The sequence below is a fragment of the Seriola dumerili genome, unplaced genomic scaffold (genome assembly GCF_002260705.1).
Source record: "Seriola dumerili isolate Sdu_G_001 unplaced genomic scaffold, Sdu_1.0 BDQW01000226.1, whole genome shotgun sequence".
Classification (NCBI taxonomy): domain Eukaryota; kingdom Metazoa; phylum Chordata; class Actinopteri; order Carangiformes; family Carangidae; genus Seriola; species Seriola dumerili.
This window is the reverse complement of record NW_019174481.1, coordinates 338,940-366,801: the sequence shown is the minus strand read 5'-3', so window position 1 is coordinate 366,801 and position 27,862 is coordinate 338,940. Positions and strand designations below refer to the sequence as shown.

Here is a 27,862-nt window from a genome sequence, read left to right as displayed (position 1 = left end):
TTCACGTAGGACAACCAGAACTATGACTTCCGCAGCGCAAATAAAGTGTTTTAAATCCATCTGCGTCATCGTCTGTTTCCGAGGCTTTTATTTTGATAGGAAGCGCAAGCTGTCTCAGACTGCAGTTACACCTCTTGGAAATAAAGCGGTTATTTCTTCTGAAAGTGAAACCATTCGCACGAGCAACCGGCAGGTAAGTACGAACCGAGGACTTGACGAGTTAGATGTGACCAGATTTAGACGTAACTCATTTATATTTTTCGATAAACGACCAAAGTTTTACTGAACCAGTGAAGACGAATCGTTTCGCTTTTTGGACGTTAGCGGCTGAAAGGCGAAACAACAACGGTAAGTTTTTCTTATGTCGTGACACACCTTTAGTTGCTGTAAGTGTTAGATAACTATGTTGTTTATGAAGTAACTCAAAAGGTAGACTGTTGACTGAAGGTTAATATTAACCTTACAACAGTTTTCTTGTGCTACGTACAGGCTGTGACTACATATCATCCAGAAAAATAAATTTGAAATAAAACAGCAAGAACTAAACAAGGAAAGTGACTATTTAAAACCGATATACAGCTTCATATAAATATAAATACAGGCTCACACACCCGACTTTTCTTTACTGTAGTTACACGAATTTACGGGAAACAGTCGATCGTTTCCTGCTTGAGGACCGAAGCTCCATGTAGATTCATGAAGGGGGGCATGAAAGGTTTTAAAGGTAATCATTAAGTCACTAGTGACATTTCTATCATCTTTATGTCTTTACATCAAGTAGAAGTGGTATTTAGTCGTGTAATAATTACCTTTTTAGTGTATGGTGTAGTGTCTGGGTATTTGTATTTGTATCTTTATTAAATTTTTTGCCAGTTTTTGGCAAAGCTAGTTTATCAGTTTCACCTTGCCTCAGTTTGTGATTTCAAGTTGTCTGTGTGTAAGACATGGAGTTTTAAAGGCTTTTATTTTGGCCTCTCAAAAACATGCCATATTTTTTTTTTATATATCTGACTTATTTTGTTCTCTGTCTCCCTTATTAATGCTTCTCTGATAGCACTGACCCGAGGAAGGCTTTGAGCAGGGCAGCGGGCCTGTGCTGGTGGGGGGGGGTCTGAGATGGATAGACTGAAGCTGTCCCACATAGACGAGGAGCTGGACTCCTCTGAGGTTGCAGCGCTGCGCTTCTTGTGTCTCGGCATTGTCAACAGGAAACGCATGGAGGGGGTAAGAACCACATGTGTGTTACTAAGATGACACTTTTCTAAAATGACCCGTCTACGTCTCATACTTTTGTACTCAAAACCCCATTTTTGAGGAAAAAATTCTTGTTGACCAGTAAATCTGGGCATTTACAGTTTTCTGTGACTTCAGTATAGTATGGTATAATAGTAGTTATCTTACAGACATTCTACCTAATGGCACTCACCAAATAATGATATTTTTCCCCCATTTTCTCCTGACCTCTAACTATATTATATAAGTGATAGTTCGGGTTATTTGACGTGGGGTTGTGTGAGGTATTGATCTATAGTCAGTGTTTTACCTGCAGTAGATTCGGATTGGCGCACTCCCACACACAGAAGATAAGCTGTGTGCTGCTGTGGACGGGTCGTCTGCAAAAATGTGTTTTAGCCACCTAAAAAAATGCCCACAGAATAAAGCTAATATCTGTTGAAGTGTTGGTAAATTTTGAATATTTCACCAGTTCCTCTTGCCATCAAACAGCCCTTTCCTTTGGAACTAGTTTGTGAACTGACTATAGATGAGTACCTCACACAACCCCACGCCAAATAACCCAAACCATCACTTTAATAATTATTTGTATAAAGCTTTTCCAAAACATAGGAACACTGTCTGTGGAGACACTTTTATCAGACAGCATTTCTCTACAGTTGCTGACAGTCTTCGCTGTTGCATCCTGTTTCACTTCAAGGTTTCTCTTCTCAAACGGTTGTAAAGGATTGTTTGTGTGTTTCTTGGTTTTTCTCATACAGATCAAGGATGCAAAACAGCTGTTCTTGAGACTAGAAGAGAACGGCCTGCTGGATAACGGCGTCTTCCTCGCTGAGCTGCTCCACACTATCCGTCGTGCAGATCTCCTCAGCCTCCTGGAGGCAGACAGCAGGCGACCAGAGGAAACGGATGCGAGACCCACCTTGTCACCGTATAGGTAAGAGCAGTAAGACATTTACAGGAACCAGAAGAGATGACAATATGACTCGATTGAAATACACAGTCAGCTTTTCCTCTCCTGTTGTCTCGTCATCTGTCCCACTCCTCTTCCTCTTTTTCACTCCTCTGTTCTCTCTGTCAGGGTGATGCTGTACGGAATATATGAGGACATGACTACGGAGAATTTTGAGAAGATGAAGTTTCTTTTGAGCAGCAAATTGGGCAGAAGACAAATCGAGGCCAGCAATGTGAGTACACACACCCCCCCACCTGGCCAGCATTTTGTCTAAATCATTGCTGCACCCAGAGTTACAGAAGAAATGACGACATGTCGACTTCACGTTTTGCTTTTGAGTGAAAAACTTTATACACAACATTAGGAACTAAAGTTGTAGTTACATCCTCTTCACTGTAATTGACATACCATCATTGTTGCCCCCAAGTACATAATGTAGTACTTCAGATTTTTCCAAAGAGCGACGTTAACTGTTACATTTACCTGCAATTTAAGTTGATTGTTTGTTTGTTTTATCACCAATGTCAATTTCTTAGTTTCATAATTGGAAAAGGCAAAGTAAAAGGTAAAAGGTTCTGCTAATTTTTTTTTATCAAACAATCATGTACATTTTAGTTTGGAAAATATACAGTAAGTTTAGTTGCAGTGAGGATGAAGGATATTATTATATTTATGTATGTATGAAGCCATTGTAGGTCTTTACAAAACAATACAATCTCCCCACATCAAATTGTAATTAAATAATGGTTTTATTGTTTTTTTGGACTTATATTTGCTTTAGGAGGGTGTAATGTTTAGTCAGCTGAATATATTTTATTACTGTTGTGACCCTGCAGCCGCTTTGCCACAAAAGGTTTTGGTAACTTTGTTTCTTGCGTGGTTATTTTTAACTCTCTTTATCAATTTATTTGTTCATTTATACGTTCTGCCAGGGATTTCTATATTTACAACGTAACGGCAGACACACAGACACAACCCGCTCTTCTCTCTTCATTGCAGACAGCACTGGATTTGTTTGTTGAAATGGAAAAGGCTGATTTACTGTCACCTACAAAGCTTAATGACATGCATGCAGTACTGAAGGAGTTTGATCAACAACTGGCACTGACTGTAAAGCGCTACATGGACGGTATGAAACCCACTGACACACACAAGCACAAACATATTTAAATGTTGTATTACTGTGAAATTCATCATGCAATTGTACTTTTTGCAGAGGTACGCCAACAGAATCCAACTAGAGTTCCTCCTCCTCCTCATGTCAGTATGGTTTTCCAGTTGTGTGCATATTATTATTACTTCTTAGACAGTGAATCCTCGAGTGAGTCACCTCACTCACCGCTGTGACTCTGCTTCTTTCCACAGAGGGTCAACAACGGCTCTCAGCAAACACCATCCACCCTGTCGATATCTGAGACTCAGCCCAATAGTAAGCTTCTCCTTTTTACTATTTGTAATTAATTAGTAATTAATCACAAACTTGACGTTCATTCACACACACAGCCATTGAATAACGACTCCTTATGGTTACACTACAACTTCAGAACCCTCCACCTCTTCCTCACTGTTTTAGATATTCACTCTCAGATTATTACTTTCGTCCAAGGGATGTAACTTTTCATCGTTTTTATTCTTCAGTTGAAGGAGAGAGGATTTACTCTGATGCACAACCAAACAGACAGCCCTCCTCTGTTGCCAATGAGGTAACCATTCACACAAGCACAAATACCTCTCCCTTCACTCGTTCATTCATTTAGCAGAACACTAATGTTTATGATGTGTCCATGTGGTTGTGCTTGTGCCCTGTAGGCGGAGTACTACGATCTGAATCATAACCCCCGTGGTTTGTGTGTGGTCATCAACAATGAGAAATTTTTGGGAGAGGAGTTGAAAGATCGAGGGGGAACTCAGGAGGATGCGAGTACGTATTCTTGCGTTTGATCAGCCATGTGATCTGATATATGTATGTACTGTTTATCTGTAAGCTGCTAGGCCCAGCGGCAGTCAGAGATAACACTTATCAGATATGATTTGATGTACGATTAAAAACCAAACCCACCGCTGTTCTTCAGTTTGTCTCTCTTTTCTGTGATACAGATGTTCTGAAATCGGTGTTCTCCCGCCTTGGCTTTACAGTGGTGGTTCACAACAACCTGACTGCTAGCCGCATACGGAGTGAACTGAGAGAGCTGAGCAAAAATGATTTTTTGGCTCATGATGCCTTGGTGAGTGATAACACACACCGTTGGAGCAGCATCATCCATGACTCTTTTGGGTTTATTGCTGAGAGTTAGAGGAGGAAATCAACATGTTTCATATTGTATCACAGTCTGGGCTCAAGCATCACCATTTTCAGTCAGACCTCTCACATCCTTTTACAATTAGGCATTGAAAGTAATGGACAAAATCATCACAGCCACACACTGAAAAGATGCAATCTGCTTAGTTTTGAGGGTTTTATTCATCTTTGGTTTCTCTAATTATTTAATAAATGTCTCAACAGTTTAGCCCCAGAGTCTCTTTCCAGATAGACTCGAATGCAAGACAGAAACAGAGTAACTGCAAAATACCACAATGTAGATCTAAATTTGGACAATCAGCTTTCTAATTAACTCTAGATATAAATTCCTCTACGACAAAGGTTAAGTGCCGGCTGAAAGCAAACCAAAGCTGTATCAATTTCACTGCACACGTAAAAGCCCAACTAGGGACAAGCGTTGAAAATTAGCAATAGCTATAAACTTTCTGTGCTACACATCAGTTTCATGCCGTGAACTGGAACTATGTTAAATTACGTCATCCCTCTTAAATAAATAAACAAACTAAACTAAAAATAAACTAAATTTCATGTGGTAAATATGAAGCTACAGGCAGCAGCCTGAAATAGTCCGGCACATAAACTCCTGGAAAACTGCAACTTGTCATTTTTACACTTTGGTATCAGATAAAAGATGTTAATTAGTGACCAATAGAGAAGCTGTATCTCTGCACAGAGCCAGGTTAACTGTTCCCCCCCTTTTTCCAGACTTTATGCTAAGCTAAGCTAAGCTAAGGTAACCAGCTGCTGGATGTAGCTTCATATTTATTGTACAATCAATCGTCTTGTCTGACTCTCAGCAAGAGAGTGGATGAGCGCATTTCTGAAAATGTTGGTGGTCCTGTCAAATAATGAATTTTTTAAAAGCCTGGTTAACCTGCAGGTTTCTGTGATGATTTGTGATTTCTTGCATATAGAATTATGCTAAATTTTATTAGGTATCATCCGGAAACATATAAAATCCAAGTTAAACTGAGCCGTACTGCAAACTTAAAAACTGTGCTTGCCTGTGATCTTAGGTGATATGTGTGCTCTCCCATGGAGAAAAGGGATGTGTCTTTGGGACCGATGAGAAGAAAGTGGGACTGCGAGAACTGACGTTGCCCTTCACGAGTAAGAATGCCCCCACCTTGGCCAGGAAGCCCAAACTGTTCTTCATCCAGGCGTGCCAGGGGGATGGCTACCAGGAAGGATCCGTGCCGTGTCCCCCGAGGCCAGGAGAGGAGGAGGTCAGACACTCCCGTCTGCAGGAAGACGCGGGTCCCGTCCGCGGCGAGACGGTGGCTTGGGACGCTGACTTCCTGATGGGCATGGCCACCGTGCCAGAGTGCAAGTCATTTCGAAACACTTCCACGGGCTCCATCTACATCCAGGAGCTGTGCAGACAGCTGATCAGATCAGCAGATAGGTGAGAGGCACCTCCACACAGAGTTACAGTATGAAAGGTTCAGGCAGAGCTTTGACTAAATCAGTTTCAAGGTTCAAGGTCAATTTGTTGCACAGCCTGCAGTAAATAAATACAGTAATCAGACACACACACACACACCTACAGTCAAACAGTTTACACAAACCAGTGGTAGCAAGGACAAATGAGTTCTTGAGTCTATTGGTTCTGCATCTAGACATAATGCATCTGCAACCAGATGGAAGAAACTTACACTCCCTGAACAGCGGGTGACCTCAGTCATCCAGGACTGACTGGGCCTTTTTTTATGGCTCTGGCTTTGTACAGTACCGAGAGTTCCTCAACAATCTCACTACGCCATCCAACCCGTTTGTTTTTCAGGGTTAGTGACCCAAACCAGCAGATAAATGAAAATGTTTAAAGCAGAATCAATAAAACATTTTCATGAAGGAGGTGTTAACATTAAAACCTCTAAGCTTTCGGGAGAAGTACATACGCTCGTGGGCCTTTCCACAAACAGCATCAGTGTTTGGGTCAAATGTTTATGTTTATTGTGAATTATTGTCCCCTGATATTTGTACTGTTGGAAAAATGTCAACAACCTGACCGTGAATAAAAACAGGGGGAACAGGAGGCAGCCACTGTCTTTGTCTTTTATAACCAGGCTGGACCTTGATTGAACCACGGCCTGTCGATAACTTACCGACTCTTACTGAAATAATTCCCTATAAAGCCCTGCATAAACTTTGTATCACCCAATGTGCAATTATGAATGGAGGTGCGTATTTCCTGCAGTTTGTTCTACTGTTGTGCTGAAGACAAATGAGCAAACTTGCTGCACTTCACTTTTAATGATAAAATGTTTGGGTGCCAGTTAAGAAATGGAGGCTTTTAGTTTTGTGCTGCTGATGTGACAAGTCAGAAGACGTGATGTTGACATTAAAATATACCTACAATTGTAAGACTGATCATTAGTAACGTGTCTCTGATGTGTTCTGTGCAGCGTGGAGATGGACGACATCCTCTCTGTCCTGACGCGTGTGAACCGTGAGGTCGGCAAAGGAGAGTATCTGACACACAAGCAGATGCCGGAGCCCAAGTACACACTGACCAAGAAGCTGGTCCTCAAATATGTGTGAGCCGCCCCGAACAAAGTGCTACGCTGGAAATGTGCCATATTTTCTCGTGTGTGTGTGAGTGTGTGTGAGTGTGAGAGATGTCTTCGTAGGGTACTGATGGATAGATGAATAGAAAGTGTCTGTGTCTTTGTAATTTTCCTGAGAAGCTGACAAACTCAATTTTAGTCAGTCCTGTGTCATTTATGAAATATAAACAAAAAGACAACATATAAAACTTTTTTTTTTCTTTCTTTCTCTCTCATGGTGTGCTATTATTACAGACCACAAACCCACAGCTGTAGAAGAACGTGTGAACTCACAGTTTAAACTAAATAAATTTATAGTGCACATAAAAAATGAAGATTATTCTTCCTTTAAAATGAGTTTTACTTGTTTTGGTGGATGGTGGAGACAGAAATTAGTTACAAACAAAATGTAAAAACACAGTAAAGTAAAGTGAGTAAAGACAGACACATCAGTAAAATGTACTAGGCAGACAAATTGTAACGTTTACATACAAACTATTTTAATATTAAAGTCGGGGTGGAAATTATCAAAGTACATTAAGTTGAGTATCTGTACTTGAGTTTGTTTTTGTTTTTAAACTTGTGACTTTTTCTCCACTGCACATAAAGACAAGTATTCTACTTTAGACTCCACTACATTTTCTATGAAGTACTTGTTCCTCTGAAGCAGAGTTTTAAGTCAAAGGAATTAATTTTATTTTATTTTAAAAATGTGATAGACCATACACTGTGGTCATCGCAGGAGAAAAAACAATCGCAGCTGACTCCTCTGTTATGTTGTGCAGCTGCATTTTTTGAACAGCTCAGTTTAAACTTGGCAGTGTCCCAACGATGGCTGCTTTAGATGAGGCAGAAGTTTCTTCACCAGAGCAACTTGGTTTTATCTCAAGTCCATGTTTGAAGTTTTAGAAATAAAGAAAGATTCCTTTTGAATGTTTACCACAACCAAACTTCATCACTGCCTTTGAAAAAAGAAATACGAAAACAATAATAGCTCCTTTTGTTGATTCAAATGCTGTTTCATGTTCTTTTCAGTTGTCTTTGTATCATATCCATATAAGCTTTTTATTCTACAGTACTTTAACTCCAGTAAAAACTTGACAGATCAACCTTCACTTGTGTTGGAGTATTATTTGACCAGGAGGATATATACTACTACTAGTACTATGTCTACCTCTAATTAAAGATGGTCCAGGTAATTATAATTACATAATGTTGGATAATTTGTTCTTCTATAAATATATCATACTCTATGGCCTTAGATACTTTATTTAACACTTAACTGCTGGTTTCAGATCAATGCAAAGGAGTAAATCTATATTTAAACTATATTAAACTACAACAAATATTTAGTTAATGTATTTTAGTATGTAGTTGTAATGCACCTTTACTCAGTAACATGAGAAGAGCCTGTTGAAAATGAATCAGCTGATTCTGGCAGGTCTTGTCGCACACAAACACACACACGCACATGCGTGTATGTGTGTGTGTTTGTGTGTGAGTGAGTGAGTTAGAGTGAGAGAGTGAGACAGGGCTCCACCCTGGTCCTCCCTGTTCCAGGAAATGTTCTCCACCGCTGCTTCACATCTGACTGCTGCTGCTGCTGCTGCTCAACACACCGCAGGACAGGCCGGGGAGCAGACAGACTGACAGGCCGCCGAACAAGCTCACATTAAGCCTTGCTCTGAATCTCTCCGGTACTTGGGAGCTTTTTTTTTTTGGAGGCAGAGAGGGTGTGTCTGTCTTTTATTGTCCCACTTTATCGCTGGAAAACTAACACGACCGGATTGTTTCTTCTCACTTGGTAAGTGAAGCTAAATTAAATATTTTTTTTTCTCTTGTTTTCGTTGCGAATCAACGACCTGGAAACATTAAACAGAATAGAGTTAATTTAATCTAATTTTAACGTCCCAACAAGTACAGCCTTGAATGTTTGTGAGTGTCTATTCATAGCAGGGCAGTCCTGTTTGTCCCGCAGGCCTACGTCACTCACCTGAAAAGGCTTTTTGTGACCGGGGGTTTGGTGCCGGTGAACAGGGTGGAGTGGGTGCAGTCTGTCCGCTGGACGTGTTGGGACCGAGCTGTGAATGTGGTGACTGCGCACTTTACTTTTATTCCTGTGCCCCGTCCTGTTGCTTATTATTTGTCTGTTTTAATGAACTGCAGGACAAAGTTACAGCACACTTCTTTTTTCTTTTTTTTAATTTATTTATTTATTTTTATTTTGGGGGCAGACACGTTGAAAGTTGTCGTGTCAGGAAGAGAACAGGTGTCACCAATAACATTAATGATGAGAAGTGTCACAGTCAGCCATGTCAGGGAGCCCGCGTGCGTCCTCTCACCGCCACTGACCAGAAACACATAAGGGGCCAGTTTTAATGTGATTTCCGTTAATTAGCTACACCTGTTTCCGCACACGTGAATTGATCTGTGGTCATGTGACGGACAAATCCCTTTTTGGTTCATTCACACAAACAAACACTGGTATATAAACAATTATCTATGAAGGGACAATATCTCATATTAGAATATAATTGAAATAGCTGTACTTCACTAAGGCACTGCACACAAATTATTTTGATAGTGAGCAGGGTTGAACCTTGAGCTGTCTTTTTAAATTGTCTGTAACCATTTATGTAACTACTAATGGCTGCAGCTGACAATTATTTTCATTCTCAGTCTGCTTTGTAATTTACTGTTTTGTTTACAAAACATCAGATAGCAGTGAAAAGTGCCCATCCTAGTCTCGCAGACTCCGAGGAGAGACGTCTTCAAATAGTTTTTTCTGACCAAGTGTCCAAAACTCAAATATAATCAATTCACTATCGTCTCAAATTTAAGCAACTGAAACCTTTTGAATTTTTTTGCATTCATACTTGAAAAATGATTTAATCGATCAATTAATCAAAATATTGTCTGTCAACCAACTAAGCGACTCGTTGCTATTAGCTATATTGCAAAGGCTGACGTTAAATACAAATTTAGGAATAAAAAAAATTACAATGCCTGCCCCATTTTCTAACCCCCTCCTCTACTAATACTTCACATACAGTCCATAAAGATCACTCACTGACTTCACAGTGGATGGACGTTGCAACAGAAGAACCTTGCAGAAGTGGAGCTGCAATGAAAATATATATATTAAATTCATAAAGATCGGTGACTGCAGTTGTTTTAAAATGCTGATCAATTTCAAGCCCAAAGCTGTGAACACTTCAGAGTTGCATGATTTGAAAAGGAGAAGTCTTGATGTCATGGGTCATGATGACTAAGGACAAACACCAGGAGATTGTGATTGTAACAGTCTTCACCGACGATAAAGAAAAGACACTTAATGTGGGACTCAACAACAACGTCTGCTTTTAAAAAACAAAACCTTGGACTGTCGCAGCAGAGAGTGAAAATTACAAGCTTTGTCAAACCGGTTCTCACTGTTCATCTCTTCTATTATTTTGTCCACCCACACGACAGACTTCACATGAAAGAACAAGCGTGTTTCTCAGACACAGGTTATTGGACACATATCCTCTCTGCCGGTCATGTGTTTAGAGATACAGTATTTGAGGAACTGTAGTTTGTGTCTTGCTACATGGAGACAAACAAACTTATTACAGCGTCGCAGGGTGGATACTCAGATACAATGACTCAGAACCACGTGACGATTTGGTGTTAGTGGTGATCATAATGATGAAGTAGAATAATCCGATGTGGAAAATCAACATCAGCTTGAACCTAGCCAACCTTTGTGTGACATTTTCTAAATGTTCACTTTTCTGAAGCAGCAGTTCCTGTTTAAACAAACAACCGCCCTAATCCCTGTAATCTGCTAACAACGTCTCTGTGACCTAAAAGTGATCAGATCTGTGTCTGTGTCCCCCTCTGTGAGTTTGACTGTGGATACTCTGAAGCACTTTTTCCATTCAGTGTTTTCTGTCCTGTTGCTTGGTGCTCGGGGTGTGATGTAATGGCAGCATGAGGTGGAGTCAGCTCTTGAATTCCTCTACTGTGTGTATTCCCTAAAAGTCCCAGTGAAAATGGAGCTCAGGGAACATTTTGCATTTTGTAAATAACAGAGCAAAGAGGAACATGCCAAATAACAGATCAGTGAAAGAACTCAGTCGACAAGATCATCTGTAAAGTGTTAAGAGTGTAAATCTGGCAGAGATGTTTTCCACGTCTGAATGAGTCACTCTGTAAATGGTTTAATTTGTTGGTGAAATACATAAAGCTCCCTGCTAAAGTATCACAGTTTCTTTTTATCCTCGTTTGCAGAAACATGACAATAAGTGACTACATTGTGTGTGTGTGTGTGTGTGTGTGTGTGTGTGTGTGTGTGTGTAGTTTATTATTAGAAATTTCCCCCCAGAGATCGGTGTGGTGGTTCCTGAGCCTGTGGTGGTTTCTGTGAACCACATTGCTAAGCAGAACCATATGTTCACTTTAACCTGATACAACCCCAGATGTACAGTGTGTTATAAGGTTAGCTCCAGTGTGACTGTTACCCAGCCGAATCTAAGTGTTGGATAAATATATGTGCACTCACACACACACACACACACACACACATACTCATTCACATACTCATTACCCAGGCCTTAAGCCAGTCTGTGCTGTTGTTACTGAAGCCGGGACTGTGCATTTTTGAAGTGTCAGAGATTCTTCGACACTGAGCAGCATGCAGAGTCAGCTACTGTGTCCTGTTAACATCTTTGGTTGTCTATCTGTGGTTTGTTGTGGATTTAAAAGTCAACCCACTGCTTTATTTGATTTACACAATTATTTGCACTGATGTGTAAATATATCTTTTTCTGTTTTTCATGTTTTTTATTTCATAAAATGTAGATATCACGATATAAAAGTACCCATGGGGCATTTAATTCATATCTCTCACCCCTATTATAGATATTAGATCAGAGCCCGACTGATACTTGATGATTGAGGCCTGTACCAGAAGTACAGATTAAGATATGTCATCTGATATTCAATATTTCACATAAGCACTCAAGATAATAAAAAAAAACTTGGATAAAGATCTTTCAAATTTGATTATTAAAGAGCGAGACATGTTGTCCGTGCTCTCTGATGGACAGAATACTGTGTGTGTGTGTGTGTGTGTGTGTGTGTGTGTGTGTGTAACAGTGATACTGTTTAGTTAAAACCTCAAATTATTGTTTTGTGGTCACTTGCGGGCAGACACAAACCCCACGTTGATGTCACCTCATAAAGTTAATATGGCTAACATGTTAGCAAACAGTTCCCTGTGCACACACCCAGCAGATACTGAGCAGCGTTGGCGCTCATTCACAGCCTCATTTCTGGCCAAATATGAGTCAAATATTCTCCCTCCTTTTTAGACCTTTTTCGGTGTCCACTGACTCCTGAGGGGAAATATGTGACTTTTTAGCTGCCAAATGCTCCACCATGTTCACTCTAACCTGGACAGTCGACTGCATGTTGTTGCTGGGCAGCTTTTTCACTGAAGACTGCTGCCGGCTGTGGCTGAAAACAACGTGGATTAGAGCAGCGAGGGTGAACCAAAACATCTAAGTTGCCGGCTGTAAAACCAAAAAGAGCTGACGCACGCTAAAGTGCTCTGAAGCTCTGAGGGGAACGGTGGAGTCGGGGTATAATCACCTGTGCGTTCGTCATTACTCCCCCTTCCACATTCACATAGTCGTTTCATCCATTCGTAATGCAAAAATATTGATTAGAGCAGCATTAAAGGCCCATATACACACTGATAGCTACATATCTGAAAAGCTCAACTCTCTGGACGTTATTGACCGTGGCAGTTTATTGCTCCTCTCTGCTCATCGCTCTCCCCGTTGTCGGCTTACGTGCATTGAAATGTGAAACAGATGTGAACTGTGTTGTCTCCTGCTTCTCTCCTCACAGGCATCATGTCCAGGTCAGACTACCCTCCAGGGTATAATGACTCTCACGGCCTGCTGTACCAACCACAGGGCGGGAATTACCCACCACCTCCTGCCTATGGCTTCCCCGCCTATGGTGGTCCGCAGCCAGGCCAGCCGTCTGCTCCCTACCCCACCGCTCCAAACCCCCATTCCTACCCAGGCCAGCCAGGGGGCTACCCTCCTGGCCCGTACCCAGGACAGCCTCACCCAGCTGGGCCTCCAGGAGCAGGCTACCCCAGTCACCCTCCCATGCCTCCTGTTATGCCACCGACCATGCCGTCAGATATCCTGACCTCCGGTAAGACCGGGACCACCAACAATATCAGTGTGTGTTTTTAAAGCTCAGTAAAACAAATGTGAAATATGTAAAGACAGTACTCTGCCATTTCTTTTGACAAAACTTGGAAGGATGTTGCAATTTGGCAACTGGCACGTCTTTAAAAATGACTCTGACTAAATTCTGACACAGTAATAAAAGAATAAGTTGAATGCATCTTAGCATTAAAAAATTACATGTAATAAAGCTCAATGTTTTTAAAGGAATATTAAAGCAGCTCTATAGCTCACTAGTTAAAACATTATATCTTAGTTTAAAACATCAGTGTGTAGTTTTATGGGGGTTGTGTGCTGGACTCAAAGAAATCACTGTTTCCGATCAAGAAATAGTCAAACACATAATCCCCACATAAAACCTTTGTTTTTGTCAGTTTCAGTTTTTGTACAGAACTAGAGGTTATGTTACGCCAGGCTGGATTTGTCCCTCTTTTGTTTTCCCAAATGTCAAACCATGAGGGTCGCATGGTTTGTGCTCATATGTCTGTTGTGACACAGGTGATGAGTTCGCGGCGAGCGGCAGCGGTTGGGACAGTCTGAGCATTCGGCACGCCTTCATCAGAAAGGTAAAGCGTACTCGTCGCGCACGCCGTGTGTTACCATCACACTGGAGTCACAGAGCAAAGCATGTGGTTTTTCTGAAAGATAAATCGTTATAAAAAAAATCCAGATGTTTGGTTAACAACACCCTCAGCACGGCTTTGCAGGTATTTTCAGACTCTTCTAACCACCTGGATCAAACTGTTTTATCTTGAAAGATTTTTAAGCTGTTTACTAAGTTGCAACTAATCCACCCAGAGACAGGAGATTTCTGTGACTCATATATTTATCTTTGTTATATTTTTACATATAAATGTTTATATTTTTCTTGTGTCATACAACATGATAAAGAAGATATTTAAGACCCAAACTGGGGCGTATGCTGCCGTAGAGTGGACCGAACCGCTCTGATAAGAAACTACAGGGTGTAATCTCTTTTTTGTTTGCCTGTGTTTTTCAGGTGTATTTGATTTTGGCGTCTCAGCTCCTCGTCACCACAGCCATTGTGGCTGTATTCACGTTTGTGTGAGTATACCGAGTGTGTCTTGTGTGCGGCTGTTAGGGTGTGTATATAAACACATGTGTGGGTGTGTGTATCCTGGTGTAACTGTGCGTCTGTTTCCCACAGCCAACCTGTCAGATATTTCGTGCAGCGAAACCAAGCCATCTACTGGGCGTCATAGTAAGTCCTGCTCTGTGGTAACATCAGTGCCTGTGGCTTTATAAGGATCCAAATTAAAGTTTGTGAATATTCATGTTGTCATCTCTTGTGGTTTTAGTGCTGTGTATATCGTCACCCACCTTGTGCTGGTCTGCTGTAAGGGCCCCCGGTGAGTGGGGTTGCTCAGTTTGACAAGGCCTTAGAAAGAATATCTGTACAAACAATATTTATAGAACAATCACGCTTTTAATTTTGTAATCCTCTGTTTTACAGGAGGAAGTTCCCATGGAACGTCATTCTGCTGTTCATCTTTGTGAGTTGGATGACTTGTGAATCAGGAAATGGAGACTCATACTTACTGACAGTGTCAGATCTATTCTTGGATTTAATACAGTAACTTCTCTCCTAATGAACATTTCCATTAGTCTCTGCTAGCGTTGTCCCAGTGCTGGAGGTTTGTCTTTGATATCAGAACGAAGCAGTGAGTCACCACACTTGACTCGGGCTGTTTGCATAACACTTTTGATATGTTGTTTCGGTGTCTGTGTTTTATCAGCTCCACGAGCGACACAGCTCCATGTGTTAATTCATGGGCTGATTTTCTCAGTAGATGTGGACTGTTGATATTCAGCTCTCACACCGCTGAATTATTTATATGTGTTACAATTTGGCAGGTCCATTACAAAAGTTTTCTTCCCCTCTTTTGGCTATTCTTCAATCCACATTGCATCTGGAAGTTTTACGTTTTAGCACATTATTATGTCTTCAGCACGTGATTGTGTTTTTTCTTTTCCTTAAATACACTGCAACTCTATTTTTGACTGGACAGTTAAAGTGTTATTATAGCTAACTGCTGTTAAACCTCCAATTATGTCTATTATTTACAGACTCTGGCTTTGTCCTACATGACTGGATCCATATCCAGGTAAAGAATAAAGCTACACGCTCCAGGTAATCTGAAAACCTCCAGTCACTTTCCTTCTGTATTAACTGTATGTTGCTCTTTTTAATCTTAGTTACTACAACACAAAAGCAGTGTTCCTCGCTCTGGCTATCACTGCCGTCGTCTGCATCGCCGTCACCGTCTTCTGCTTCCAGACAAAGGTAGGGTGTGTGTGTGTGTGTGTGTGTGTGTGTGTGTGTGTGTGTGTGTGTGTGTGTGTGTGGTTAAGGTATTACCTCATGCTGTGGTGACCTATATCTGTTTACACAGTCACATTTTGGGAACTTGTCTTCCCCATAACGTGAATCATAAACCTTTAAGGTGAAGACATGTTTCAATGTGATGTTTATGTTTGGGTTAAAGTGAGTTTCCAGGAAATGAATTCAAGTCAATGTTATGTCCTCGGAAGTCATGGAAACACAATTCTGTGTGTGTGTGTGTGTGTGTGTGTGTGTGTGTGTGAGAGAGCTTATCAGCTTCAAACGGCCACATTGTTTTTGTGCAGTCACATGTATTAACATGGCCTTTGGTGGTTTCTCTCTCTAAAAGGTCGACTTCACTAAGTGCCAGGGCCTCTTCTGTGTGCTGGGGATCGTGGTGTTTGTGACCGGCATCATTACAACCATCGTGCTCTCCTTCAAATATGTGAGTTAAAGCTGACGTGAACAACAGAAACACAGTTTCTTAAAGCACGTCTTCAAGTTTTCTTTGTAACGCCTGTTTGTTGTTGCAGATTCTGTGGCTTCACATGCTTTATGCAGCTTTGGGAGCCATAGCCTTCACTATGGTGAGTATTTCACTTAGATGTTTCGTAAAACAAGGTGTGCGTCAGAGTTTTTAAAAAACGTTTTCTCTGTGTTTGTAGTTCCTGGCGTACCACACACAGCTGCTGATAGGGAATAGGAAGCACTCCATCAGTCCAGAGGAGTATGTGTTCGCCGCACTCTCAATCTACGTCGACATCATCCAGATCTTCCTTTTCCTGCTGCAGATTATCGGTGCTTCGACCAAATAAGTCAAGAAGGGTACAGCTGGGTTTCCACAAAATCATTCCGTGCTTTTTTGAAACCTTTTTGCTTGATTTCAGTCAGAATCAGATTAAATTTATACAATCATGGTGCACATCAGGGAACATATCAAAGGGCTGAATTTGAGATTTTGTCATAGTGTAGGAAGATTAATCCTACGCGCAAAAAATGCACTTTTTCTGAAATCTGTATTTGTCTGTAGCTGCATTAAGCAACTTACAAGTGGTTAGCAAAGCATATAAATACTATAATATAAATATCTATGGACATTGGAAAGTCCGCCGCAACATTTATTCACTCTTGCTGGACTTCAGTTAAGGCCGAAAGTGTTTTTCTCTGCATGTAAATACTAATACTACTACTGCTACACATGAACTGTTGAAAATGGGCAAATATGTTTATTCCAATGTGCAAAGTCAGATTTGCCAACACTATCTCTCTTGTTGCCTTTTGAACAAATCTGTATGTAACAGACGGGGTGGGCATCGTCCAAAAATTTAATTTCAATCCGATAAGTAGTACCAGGGCCCGGATCACGATTTCCATACTGATATTGATTTATTCATATTTATTTTTATTATTTAAAGCAGCTGTACTTTAATGTTGGGGCAGAAATGTGTCATGATATATGACGTGAATGAATCATTAATAGGCAACTTCTAAATACTTCTAAAAAAAATTAGCACAGAATGATAGCAAGTATTTCTTTTTACTATTCTCTGTAAATTACTCGAAAGGGGATAGTCTGACATTTTGGGAACTACGGTGGCCCTGAGAGTTCAGCGCACTGCAACTTAAGAAAACACATGCATATAGACGAAACACACGCACATTTAGAAAACATCATCAGTTTGACAACACATGCGCTGCAAATACTCACAACACAACCAGATACACAAACAAGTAGCACAGACCACAACGTGTTTCCAGGGGACACAATAAAGTGATGAACCCGACCGGGACACACCTGTCGTTCGGTGCTCGTCTGTGCTACTTGCAGCAAATGTGTGTATCTGGTTGTGTTGTGAGTATTTGCAGCGCACGTGTTGTCAAATTGATGATGTTTTCTGAATTTGCGTGTGTTTCGTCTATTTGCGTGTGTTTTCTTTAGTTGCAGTGCGTTGAGCTCTCGGAGCCACAGTAAGGAACCCTTATTTGCTTTCCTTGCTGGTTTGGGCGATAAGACTGATACTATTCTTATATCTGTACTCTAAAATTAGCTTTGTTAGCTTTGCATAGAGACTGGAGACAGAGGGAACCATCTCGCCTGGCTCTGTCCAAAGATTAAAAATAAAATCAGCCTACCAGCGCCGCTAGTTAACACAGAGTCACTTGTTTGTTTTATCCATAAAATAAACAAAGTGTCAAAACATCAGATTATGCTTTTACAGGAATTATGTGCTGGACATTTTCTTGACCATGAGCTGTAAATCCCTTAAATCTCAACTGGATGTGTTTTTACACTTCTTTTTTTTTTTTTAAAGATTGAACAAACCAAATATATATATATATATATGTGTTTACCAGTGAGCGTTTCCGGTTGGTAGGTGGATTTTATTGACTTTGGAGAGAGTCAGGCTCGCTGTTTCCCCCTCTTCCAGTCATTATGCTAAGCTAAGCTAAGATAGCTGCGACTGCTAGCTCACCTTAGTTTCATATTTACCGTTCAGACATGATGGGTGTTACAACCATCTCATCTAGTTCTCAGAAGTATTATCAGTTCATTACTCAGAAGTGTAGAACTAATACTTTTAATTATAGGCAGGTTAAAATGTAAATAAACATTAATTGTGAACTCTTTAAACTAGCACACACAGACAACCGCAGCTGAAAAGCTAACAGTGCTGCTCTGAGAGGAGTGTTGGTACCAAAAATGTGATGTTACATGCTGTAACATTTGGTATTGATCCTAATGACACTTTATGGATGAAACACTTATTTGTAGTATCAATACTTTGGGATTGAGTGCCCGCTCCGGAGGTACAGCTCAGTACCGACAGCCTCAGATCTGCTGTCATGGGTGTATGTCAGCAAGCCTTTGCTGATGGTCGTACATGTGTTGCTCTATTGTCATTATTTACATACATCACTATAGTGCCTTCACAATGACAATGTTTGTGAGATTACATTTTTTACTTTAAGAAGTACAAGGTTGTACTCAAAGAGCTTTTATAGTATTGTTACATACTGTATGTGCCTGTTTGTAAGTTCCTCTGTTACAGTCAGATTTGGGTCACATACTGAGAGCAGCAGCCGGGTGAGTTTGTCAGCACAATCGGTGCCACAGTGTTAACTTATTGGACCACTGTTCAAAATCTCTTGCCATGATTAACCCCACCCGGCTGGTCCTCCACACACCACGACTCATAGAAAGTAATGACCCAAGCCGAAGTTACATATAAGCCTTGACTCTAAACAAATACGGCAAACATTTTGACTGTGTGGCATAGATAGTGAGTTGGTATGGGTTTGTAAATATACATATCAATGCTGAAGAAAATCTGTTTGCCTTTTCATATCAAATAAAAGATTTTTATTTGAGTTTTTGATGTGATTCAGCAGCAGCTGTAACATTTACAATCAGCATTTAAACAGGAAGTGATTTATAAATATATGTTTTTATTTGTTTCCTCTTTTTTTTTTTTTTTTATAGATCATCATGGCCATGATACATCATGTTCATGAGAAAGGGGGGAAAAAAAAAAAACTGTCCTTGTGGAAGGTTTTTTCACAGATATGTTCCTTCCCAGATTTCCTGTGTCCACCTATAGAAGAAACAGTTGCCCAGAGTGTCTCACAGAGCTTTTGGGTGTTTCAGCGCTCATTGAGTTGACCTCTCTTCTGTCCTTGGTCTTGGGCAGTAGTGCAGGATTCACTGTCTAAGTCTGACATTCAGAATACGGTGCAAATCCTCACAGCCAACCATGAACTTTATTGGTCCAGGTTAACCTCTGTGTGACGGCGGTAGCGACTGCCTTCATAGTCTCCTTCGTTTGAACTTTGCATCCTCTGTCGAATCTTCAGCTGCTTCAGTCGGTTTTTGTCCACTTCTCTCTTGGCCAGGATGAAGCTGATGATGCCTGTGGGGAGGCCTATCATCCTGGTCGGAGGCGAGAGAAAGACATGAAGTTAAACAGATCCATGAGTGTACAGAAACTGTGTTAAGGTGTGTTTTAGGAAGGGATCGTCTGTTGTGGTAGATTTAAGAGCAGTAGAGCATGTGACAGGAGACAAAGTTCACTGTTTGCAATGGGAAGTTTTATGTAGGACTATATTCTTGTCTGGCAAACCTGACACCACCAAAACTGTATTTTAGATGTCCCTGTGGATAAGAACTTTTTTTTGTGCATGACACAATCAAATCAATGAGTAAACAATAACTAGCTAATACTGCCGGAGTTGCTATGTGTTGTTTTGGCTCACTGTGAATCATTTAAAGGTTATTGAGTTAGACACTGGGGTGTACAGGAGAGAGGAGACTCACCAGGCATAGCCAATCTTCACCATGGGGTTCTTTGCCTTCTTCTTGGGGATGTACTCCGCATCTTCAGCCTCCTCCTCCTCCCTGGCTCTCCTGTCGTCTGTGCTGCTGCTCCTCTGTGGCTCTGTCTTGGAGCTGCTCAGAGAGGCGGCAGAGGAGACATGTAGCGGCCGCGAACACCGACACACTGCCGGGGTTTGGCCGCTCTGCGTGAGGAGCCACCGGCCAGGAACAAGGTGTAGACCTAGCAGGAGGGAGAGAGCACTTTATCCTTCAGTGATGAGACTCGAGTCGCCTCCGAGGCCAGGTTAATGAGGGCTGATTCACAGGAACATTCACCTGTGCTGTTCAGAATCAATACCAACTCGCGCTAAATGACGTCATTTACACAAACGACTCCGTCACAGCTTCAGCCGACGGTTATTTAAATATTAATGTTATTAAAGACACCGTTTACAGAACACGTAACATCAATACGTTTGTTTTACCTTTCAGTGCTGTCCTGACTGCTCTCACGTAGCACGCCGCCATGTTTGTTGAATAACGTCAGTAGCGCATGCGCAGTGACATTTCTCATCAAAGCTGCTGCCACCTAGTGGACAATATTAACGCGGCACTTCTGTAAACTACAAGAAATGACTAAAAACAGTCCAAACAGATTCGTGTGTTTGTCAACATTTTATTTATTCAACCAACATTTTTCAACATCATAATTTTACAAAAAGACAAAACTTGAAACCACGGAGGTAAGCTGCAGTGTATGCCTCTAATATATAGTTACAATAACAAATAGCAAGTACACAATTCAGGCAGTTCCCTCAGTCAAACAGAAGCCAGCAAACAACTGGAAAAAATAGCAGCATATTTACAATAGTCAGTTTGACAAAGTAAAAAATGTTTTTTCTTTAAGAGCCCCAGAATCTAATCTTTTTACAGTAGAGATGATAAACTCAAAAAACAAGTCATCAATAGCATCTCCAGTGCTACTATTATGTATGCATTACATATGAGCATTCATATTCAACACCTAGAACATCAACTTTATTGCCAAGGTTTAATATCAGAAGTCATGGAAGCTGTGAGCGTGGAGAAAAAGAGTTTAATCTTCCAGGATGTAGTTGGGGTTGACGACCAGGACACCTTCCTCTGGGCTCTCAGACTCTGAGCCCTTCAGCCCCGCCTGAGACAGCTCGATAAGGATGTGATCCTGGGGAAACAGACACACATTATCAGTCATGTCAACCACACTCAGTTTAAAATGAGTCATGTTTGTCTGCTGGTTTAAAAACAGCAGTTGTATTTCTGAGAAGTGAACTCACATAGTGCACCAGCCTGTGGATGACCTTCTCTATCAGCCCCTTCTTATTGACGAGCTCCTCCTCCGAGTCGATCTCTGACTCGATCTCCTTCAGATACCAGTTCACCACCGCACTTTTCTTCAGCTCCTCCTCTTCCTCAGCTGCAGAGAACAGTGAAAATGTGAGATTTAAAAAATACTGTAATCATAAAGTAGATAGATAGAGAAGCAGACAGTAGGAAGGAGAACACTTCTTACCCTCCTCCGCTCTACGCAGATGCAGGACGAGCAGGTTGGAGATGCGTTTGTACTCGGGGAAAGACAGGCGGAGAGACGGTTTCTGGCTGCCAGGCTCAGCGTGGCCGTTCACACCATTGACATGCCCATTAATCCCATTAACGTGGCCATTAATGCCATTAATGCCATTAACACCATCCACATGGCCATTCACTCCATTCACACCGTTGGGGATGTTTCCTGCAAATACAAGTTTACGTTAGATGGTTTGTTTTCATCACAGACACAAATCACTGGTCTGGTATAATTATGTCACGCCTCAGCACGTTTACACATTTGTCTCCGGGACTGTGTGTTCACTGTGGGACAGTACCTTCCTCCTGCTGCTCCTCCTCCTCCAGCTCTTCCTCCTGCTCCAGGTTGATGTCGGGCGTCTCCACTCTGATGATGGATTTGTTCAGAAGACGGAAGGCTTCCTTCACATGTTTGGGCTGCACCTGGAGACATGAAGAGAAATGTCAATGGTCACTATTCTGTACCATGTGATATGCCTCAGTTACATTAATCAATATTATTTCACTTTCACTTAAATCGTTTCAAGCTAAATGTATGGTTCATTATATGATCCTGTATCAAGTTATTACAGCTGATATGCAGGTTGGTGGCATCTCTACAGTTTTAAATGTACTTTTAGTGATTTATTCTGTAGTAAGATACATTTTGTCCTGTATCCAGTGTGTCAAACTTCATGTCGACTGTCTGTGCTTTTTGAACAGGAAGTTATTGTTGCACTAACCTCATCACAGCAGTGCATACGCGCCATGCCCTCTGACAGGCGGATCATGCTCTCCAGCTGCCGCACCGTTATCCTCCAGGCAGACTTGGACACACCGCCAGAGCCGTCACGCTGCCGGAGACGCTTGTACTGCTCGACGATGAACTCCTCAGATTCGCTTGAGATCTACAGACGCACAAGTGTGCACAGGTGAGTGAATATATAAAAGCTGGAGCAGGTAGAGCAGGTAAAAACTCCAGAACACACTCACCTTAGGTTTGAACTGCCTGGCAAAGAGCAGATATCTGCGGATCTCATCCAGAGAATACAGTCTGTCCACTGACTCCTCCACACGGGAGTGCAGGTCCACGATACGTCTGGCGATGGCGTAGTCCGTCACCTAGGATACACCCACAGACACAGCATTAGACAAGGTCAGAAACTAGGTTGCTACAGTACTATAGAGACTATAAACAGGATGCAAGAAATAAAGGATATAGCAGATAAACCAAGCAGCTGAATGTGGAAGAGAGACTGTGCACAGACTGCGGTCCGTACCTCGTTACAGTCGTCCACCAGGATGAAGAAGAGGTCGAAGCGGCTCATGATGGGGGCCGTCAGATTGACATTCTGCTTCAGACTCTTGCTGCGGTCGTAGCGCCCGCCGACAGGGTTGGCAGCAGCCAGGATGGATGTGCGTGCGTTGAGGGTGGCCTGGAGGAGGCGGAGACAAAGTCAAGTTATTCTACTGAAAGGAATCATGGGTAACCGAAGTGTTTGGTTTTAACGGCGCAACTTAAAAGAAAAAGGACTTCTTCAATTGCATCAAGAAAATTTACTAGAAAACCTTTATAAAGAGTCTTTAAAGTGCGTATTACTTCAACATTCACTTGAGTTGTGTGGCAACGTGATCGAGCGTCATGTTGGCTGAGGCTGATCTGACTCCGTTACCTTGACTCCAGCCTTGGTGATGCTGATGGTCTGCTGCTCCATGGCTTCATGGATGGCCACCTGGTCCTTGAGGTCCATCTTGTCAAACTCATCAATGCAACATACACCCTGAAAGAAAACACAGCTATTAATACCAGTAAATACCCTTAATACTGTCCTTCGCTGTCCCTTTATAACCTGTAACACTCACATTGTCAGCCAGCATCAGAGCTCCGGCCTCGATGACGAACTCGTGGGACTCCTCATCTCGGACCACGGCGGCTGTCAGACCTGCGGCGGTGCTCGCTTTCCCGCTGGTGTACACTGCTCTGGGACTGACTGAGAAGTGATGCCTGCACACACACACACACACACACACACACACATTTATATATCACCATTACAAACAACAGCTGACCACAACAGTTAACACACCCAGTTCTATATTTGGTAGTTATTACCAACAATGTTAGAGCTAATTGTGACAGGATTTTACCTACAGTACCCATGGACAGAAATACTCGCCACAGTTAGACAAAAGATCGTGACACATTCATTTGTATTTATCAGAGTGAATAGATGGGGTGGGTGTGAACATGTGAGTAATCCATGTGCTCGTGTTACGTACTTGAGGAACTGGCTCTTGGCAGTACTCGGGTCTCCAACGATGCAGACGTTGATGTCTCCTCTCAGAGACGTTCCCTCCATGGTCGTCTTGGGGACGCCTCCGAACAGCATCAGCAGGATGCCGCGTTTCACCTCGTCGTTGCCTGTGCAACCCCAATCATTGTCAACATTTAAAAATCAACATCCACGGCTTTAATACCCTCTAAAGGTTCAACACGGGTCTGAGCACTGACCGTGGATGGTGGGGAAGAGGCTGGTGCACAGGTTGTGGTACAGGTTCTTGTCCTGGCTCATCTCAAACACTTTCTCCCACTCCTTCTCCGTCATCTGGCTCTTGATGCTCTCTGCAGTCTGCTCCTCCTCCCGCAGCTCCTTTCCACCAAACTACAACAAAGAAAACATGCATGTGAAATTGAACACCAGGATTGTTTGGAGCTTATCCTCTTACAACTCACTTCTTAGGAGGTTTGGTGTTATTTTATGGAAATACATGCATGTTATCTGTGTGTGTCTCTCTCTTACTCGGGGGTTAGTCGGGGCCACGTTACAGGCCAGGAAGGCCAGTCTGTATGACAGCTCTCTGACTCCCAGAGCTTTCAGCCCTCTCAAACCCTCAGACTCAAAGCCCTGGGGTCCTCCAGCTACACGGGTACTGGTCTCTGCTCGCACACCTGGAGGAAGAACACCCATACAGTCGTGAGACGTCAACAAAAACAAACAAATTTGGAGGCTGAATGTGTGGTCAAAGCCATACCAGGAGTGCTGAGCTGAGAGACGTCCGGCACGACGATGAGGGACCCGGTGAAGTCACAGCGGTCTCCGGCCTGAGCCGTCTCCACAGCCTCGGCTCTCAGGACGATCTCCAGGGAGCGAGGGATTGAACCACGAGGCAGCTCCGCCTGTGTCTCCTGGATACGCACCTGAACACAGAGTTAAACTCAGTCACAAATATCAGAGAACTATACTTTCATCTGTACACCTTCTTCCTATTCATGCACAGACACACAGTCTCCATAGATACCTTCTGGAAGTCGATGAACTTGGATTTGTGTGTGTCCAGGTGGAAGCGGGAGCGGTTGTTGCAGACAGGGTTCCTGCAGATGGTCGGGGGAGAGTATTTGAACTGCTGAGGGACGTCTTTGATCACTGCCTGGCAGTCCATGCACAGGAAGGTGCCGCTCACCTGGAACCACAAACAAGTCATTATAACGACCGGACTGTAACACACACACGCTCAACATTTGTGCATTTACACCTCAGCGTTGATTCTGCTTTTGTACATTTGTATCGTTTGTCACCTCGACTTATTTATGTGCACCTGCGGAGCATCTTACCAGTTCAGGGTGTACTGGGTGTGTCCTCACCACCTGACCACTGATCCTCACCAGGGCGCCGATACGTGCAGAGGACAGCTCACGGATTCTAGATTACACACAGGAAAATGGTCATATTTAATATATATTTCTACTGGGGCTACTACAGCATGTGAAATCAGAGTATAATCCAACAGAGAAAACTGAGATTAACTGAAAACACTGCACAATGATTTACAGCAAAACCCAGCAGCAGATTTAAGCTTGTTATGGGTCTTACTTGTGTCTGGTGGGAAGATCCTCGATTGCAACGTAGAACTCTTTGTTGAGAGGAACATTCCCATGATCCCGAGCAAAGTTGCGCACGGCCCGACAGAGGAAGGGATACACTCTGCAAACAGAGAAACCTCCATGTTAATCCACAGCAGACCTCTCATGTGACTGTTAGTCCACATTAGTTTATTCACCAGTATAGATCGTGTAATATGCAAGTGCATTTATAAAATCAGAACAGCAGCTATAACAATGGAAAGAAATGAATAAGGGCTCACACCGAGGCTCCCAGTGTGGGGATCTCACCTGTAGTACTCCTCCTGGATGGTGGTGGCCAGCTCCTGGTTGAAGCCCTCCAGGTCTGTGAAGCTCACCAGCAGGGTGTTCCTCTCAGGCCTGATCAGCTCCTCGGCCTCACGGACATACTTCACCTCCCCATCCCCGGTCTGAAACCTGCAGGGAGGCACATACGGAGGAGAAACAATGAAATATAATAAATACAGCGCAAACGGGCGTCGATCAGCACAGCACCGGATCCTCACAGTTACTGATAAATAATATATAAAAGCGGAGGTATCACGCCATCGACTCGTGTTCAGCCGGTAACAACACAATGGAGCCCGCTGCTGAGAGACTTACTCCTCCAAGAAAGCCTGGAATAACTTCTGGCATTTCTCGGCCAACTCGTCTTTCACCATCTCCCCGGCATTCTCCGCGGTTGCTGTGGCAACATCCATACTGAAAACCTGTCAAACTGCGATCAAAAAAAGATTCAGAAAAACTGCGAAATATCGATCCGCGCCGCTGCCTTCCGGACACAGACAAGACGGCACGCTTAAGTCCTCACAACAGAGCAACACTTTCGCGCGAAAAAACTAGACCACGTGACGTTTGGCGCGCTGCTGTCGGGCCAACCGGTGACGCTATGCAAATATCGTCCGCCTTGTAGCCAATCAGAGGGTGGGAAAGGCAGACTGACGCAAAGCCCCTCTCCTTTTTCCCGCGGTACGCTTCCTGCTTCAAACTTCAATAAAGTTTAGGGGGAAGAAAATGGTCAAATCTGCCTTATTACGTCAGATTTTCTTCACAGGTTCAACTAACAGAATTAAGAGTGTTTAAATTAATGTTATTATAATACATGTAATCACCAATAATTAGTTACGTATTAATATTAACTGTTAGTAAACTGTATATCTAATGTGGTGTTGTAGTTTCTCACGGTGACCACTGGAGGGCAGTGAACACTCATGATTCTGTCCATTCACTTCAACTGTCAACTCCACCAGAGTCAAGATAGATGACACAGCAGATGCACCCTTTGATGTAATTTCAGACTCCTTGGATGGACAGCACAAAAGGTGGACTGTGCTGCAGGAAAGGTCTGAGCCATTTCTGTAGATTTGCGTTGGAGTTACCCTGTCACCAACAAAAACCCAGAATCCAACTTGTCACAGTTCTGCATTAACATCCAGCTCCCAGTCAGCAAGTTTCCTTTCACCCTGTTCTCCTGCACCTCCCTGCATTAGCCACTCCCACCTCATCGAGCCAACTCCATTCACCTGGTCACACAGTTGCTTCCTGATTACACTCAGCCGGTACACAAACCCCAGCCTTACTGTCATTCTTTGCCAGATTGCTCGTCGCTTTTCTTCTTGCAAGACTCTCCAGCATTTCTTGGACTGATTCCCCTTTGCCGAATCTGTTTGTGCCCGACTTGCCTTTCTCGCCTAAACCCAGTTCCAGTTTCTGCCTAGGTAAAATTAAAGGTCATTACAAACTGCTTTTGTTGAACTGTGTGCTGCCTTTGGGTCCTACACACACACATGTTACACAAAGCTGTTCTATGAGTGATGACACTACCAATTTCAAAAGATAGCGTTTGGACGGTATATCACTTTAAGAGTGAACAGAAGACCGTACTCTTAACAGGAGTATATTCTGGGTCCAAAAGAACCTGTGATGGAAAATGTTTTTGTCTCGTGTCTCATCACACTGATAATTGAACTGGAGGTTTTCTGAAAGTAAAGCGCTGTTGAACATGTAGTGTAGTGACTGTGAATGACCACTGGGGGAGGATGTAATCAATACAAACAGACAGAGCAATTCACCACAGTAATATACTGACAGTTGTAATGGCTGCAATCATCAGGGGGCTATTTGTACATTACAATACTCAGTTATGTGCTATATCAATTAGAAAATCAGTTAATTAAAAAATTACACCTCAATAAATACATGATAATGAAACTATAACGTAGTTGTAAACAGATACAAAGATATTTTTTGTTTTAATGAACGTATTTGTCAATCGACTAGTGTATAAATACAGATAATTAATATTGGCAGTATGCCATAATAGATTAAAGATAAAATATATTTTAAAATCTCTTATCTGATTGTGAAGTATAAAGTCTTTGTTATATTTATTATACACTTTATTCATAAATTAAGTATT

The 27,862-nt window shown here is 42.3% G+C and overlaps 3 protein-coding genes across 6 annotated transcripts; 2 read left to right on the top strand and 1 right to left on the bottom strand.

The window, feature by feature from the left end:
* Positions 1-111: 111 nt before the first annotated feature.
* Positions 112-8,169, top strand: casp8 (caspase 8). 4 transcript variants are annotated; one of them, XM_022755185.1, is made up of 14 exons: positions 115-193; positions 278-348; positions 632-724; positions 1,055-1,224; positions 1,995-2,170; positions 2,315-2,420; positions 3,188-3,317; positions 3,405-3,448; positions 3,554-3,617; positions 3,827-3,891; positions 3,998-4,109; positions 4,286-4,413; positions 5,525-5,913; positions 6,914-8,169. In XM_022755185.1, exons 4-14 carry the CDS (start codon positions 1,117-1,119, stop codon positions 7,047-7,049), a joined length of 1,458 nt encoding a protein of 485 aa, XP_022610906.1. In that variant the 5' UTR covers positions 115-193; positions 278-348; positions 632-724; positions 1,055-1,116; the 3' UTR covers positions 7,050-8,169. The 4 variants fall into 4 exon arrangements, with proteins under 4 accessions (XP_022610908.1, XP_022610905.1, XP_022610906.1 ...); XM_022755187.1 differs by having other exon boundaries at positions 112-348; positions 4,325-4,413; XM_022755186.1 differs by lacking the exon at positions 632-724.
* Positions 8,170-8,640: 471 nt separating this feature from the next.
* tmbim1 (transmembrane BAX inhibitor motif containing 1) lies at positions 8,641-17,288 on the top strand. Its single transcript, XM_022755107.1, has 12 exons — positions 8,641-8,858; positions 12,950-13,267; positions 13,801-13,868; positions 14,303-14,367; positions 14,471-14,524; positions 14,622-14,672; positions 14,777-14,816; positions 15,391-15,428; positions 15,520-15,607; positions 15,996-16,091; positions 16,180-16,233; positions 16,312-17,288. Exons 2-12 carry the CDS (start codon positions 12,955-12,957, stop codon positions 16,459-16,461), a joined length of 1,017 nt encoding a protein of 338 aa, XP_022610828.1. The 5' UTR covers positions 8,641-8,858; positions 12,950-12,954; the 3' UTR covers positions 16,462-17,288.
* Positions 17,289-20,626: 3,338 nt separating this feature from the next.
* Positions 20,627-26,241, bottom strand: mcm6 (minichromosome maintenance complex component 6). The gene is made up of 18 exons (XM_022755061.1): positions 26,047-26,241; positions 25,714-25,860; positions 25,415-25,525; positions 25,156-25,243; positions 24,843-25,004; positions 24,576-24,741; positions 24,344-24,492; positions 24,055-24,205; positions 23,823-23,964; positions 23,406-23,547; positions 23,216-23,323; positions 22,823-22,978; positions 22,536-22,664; positions 22,286-22,450; positions 21,863-21,986; positions 21,511-21,729; positions 21,275-21,414; positions 20,627-21,162 (listed from the first exon to the last, which is right to left on the bottom strand). Exons 1-18 carry the CDS (start codon positions 26,142-26,144, stop codon positions 21,055-21,057), a joined length of 2,505 nt encoding a protein of 834 aa, XP_022610782.1. The 5' UTR covers positions 26,145-26,241; the 3' UTR covers positions 20,627-21,054.
* Between the last annotated feature and the right edge of the window lie 1,621 nt (positions 26,242-27,862).

Bases quoted from the DNA above. Each gene is read 5' to 3' on its own strand.
- casp8 (XM_022755184.1), top strand. From the start codon at position 1,117: ATGGATAGACTGAAGCTGTCCCACATAGACGAGGAGCTGGACTCCTCT. The intron at 2,421-3,187 runs GTGAGTACACAC...TCTTCATTGCAG, and splicing joins GACAAATCGAGGCCAGCAAT to ACAGCACTGGATTTGTTTGT. The intron at 4,414-5,524 runs GTGAGTGATAAC...CTGTGATCTTAG, and splicing joins TTTTGGCTCATGATGCCTTG to GTGATATGTGTGCTCTCCCA.
- tmbim1 (XM_022755107.1), top strand. From the start codon at position 12,955: ATGTCCAGGTCAGACTACCCTCCAGGGTATAATGACTCTCACGGCCTG. The intron at 13,869-14,302 runs GTAAAGCGTACT...TGTGTTTTTCAG, and splicing joins GGCACGCCTTCATCAGAAAG to GTGTATTTGATTTTGGCGTC. The intron at 16,234-16,311 runs GTGAGTATTTCA...CTGTGTTTGTAG, and splicing joins GAGCCATAGCCTTCACTATG to TTCCTGGCGTACCACACACA.
- mcm6 (XM_022755061.1), bottom strand. From the start codon at position 26,144: ATGGATGTTGCCACAGCAACCGCGGAGAATGCCGGGGAGATGGTGAAA. The intron at 24,493-24,575 runs GTATGGCTTTGA...TTCTTCCTCCAG, and splicing joins CTCTCAGCTCAGCACTCCTG to GTGTGCGAGCAGAGACCAGT. The intron at 22,979-23,215 runs GTAACGGAGTCA...CGCCTCCTCCAG, and splicing joins TCACCAAGGCTGGAGTCAAG to GCCACCCTCAACGCACGCAC.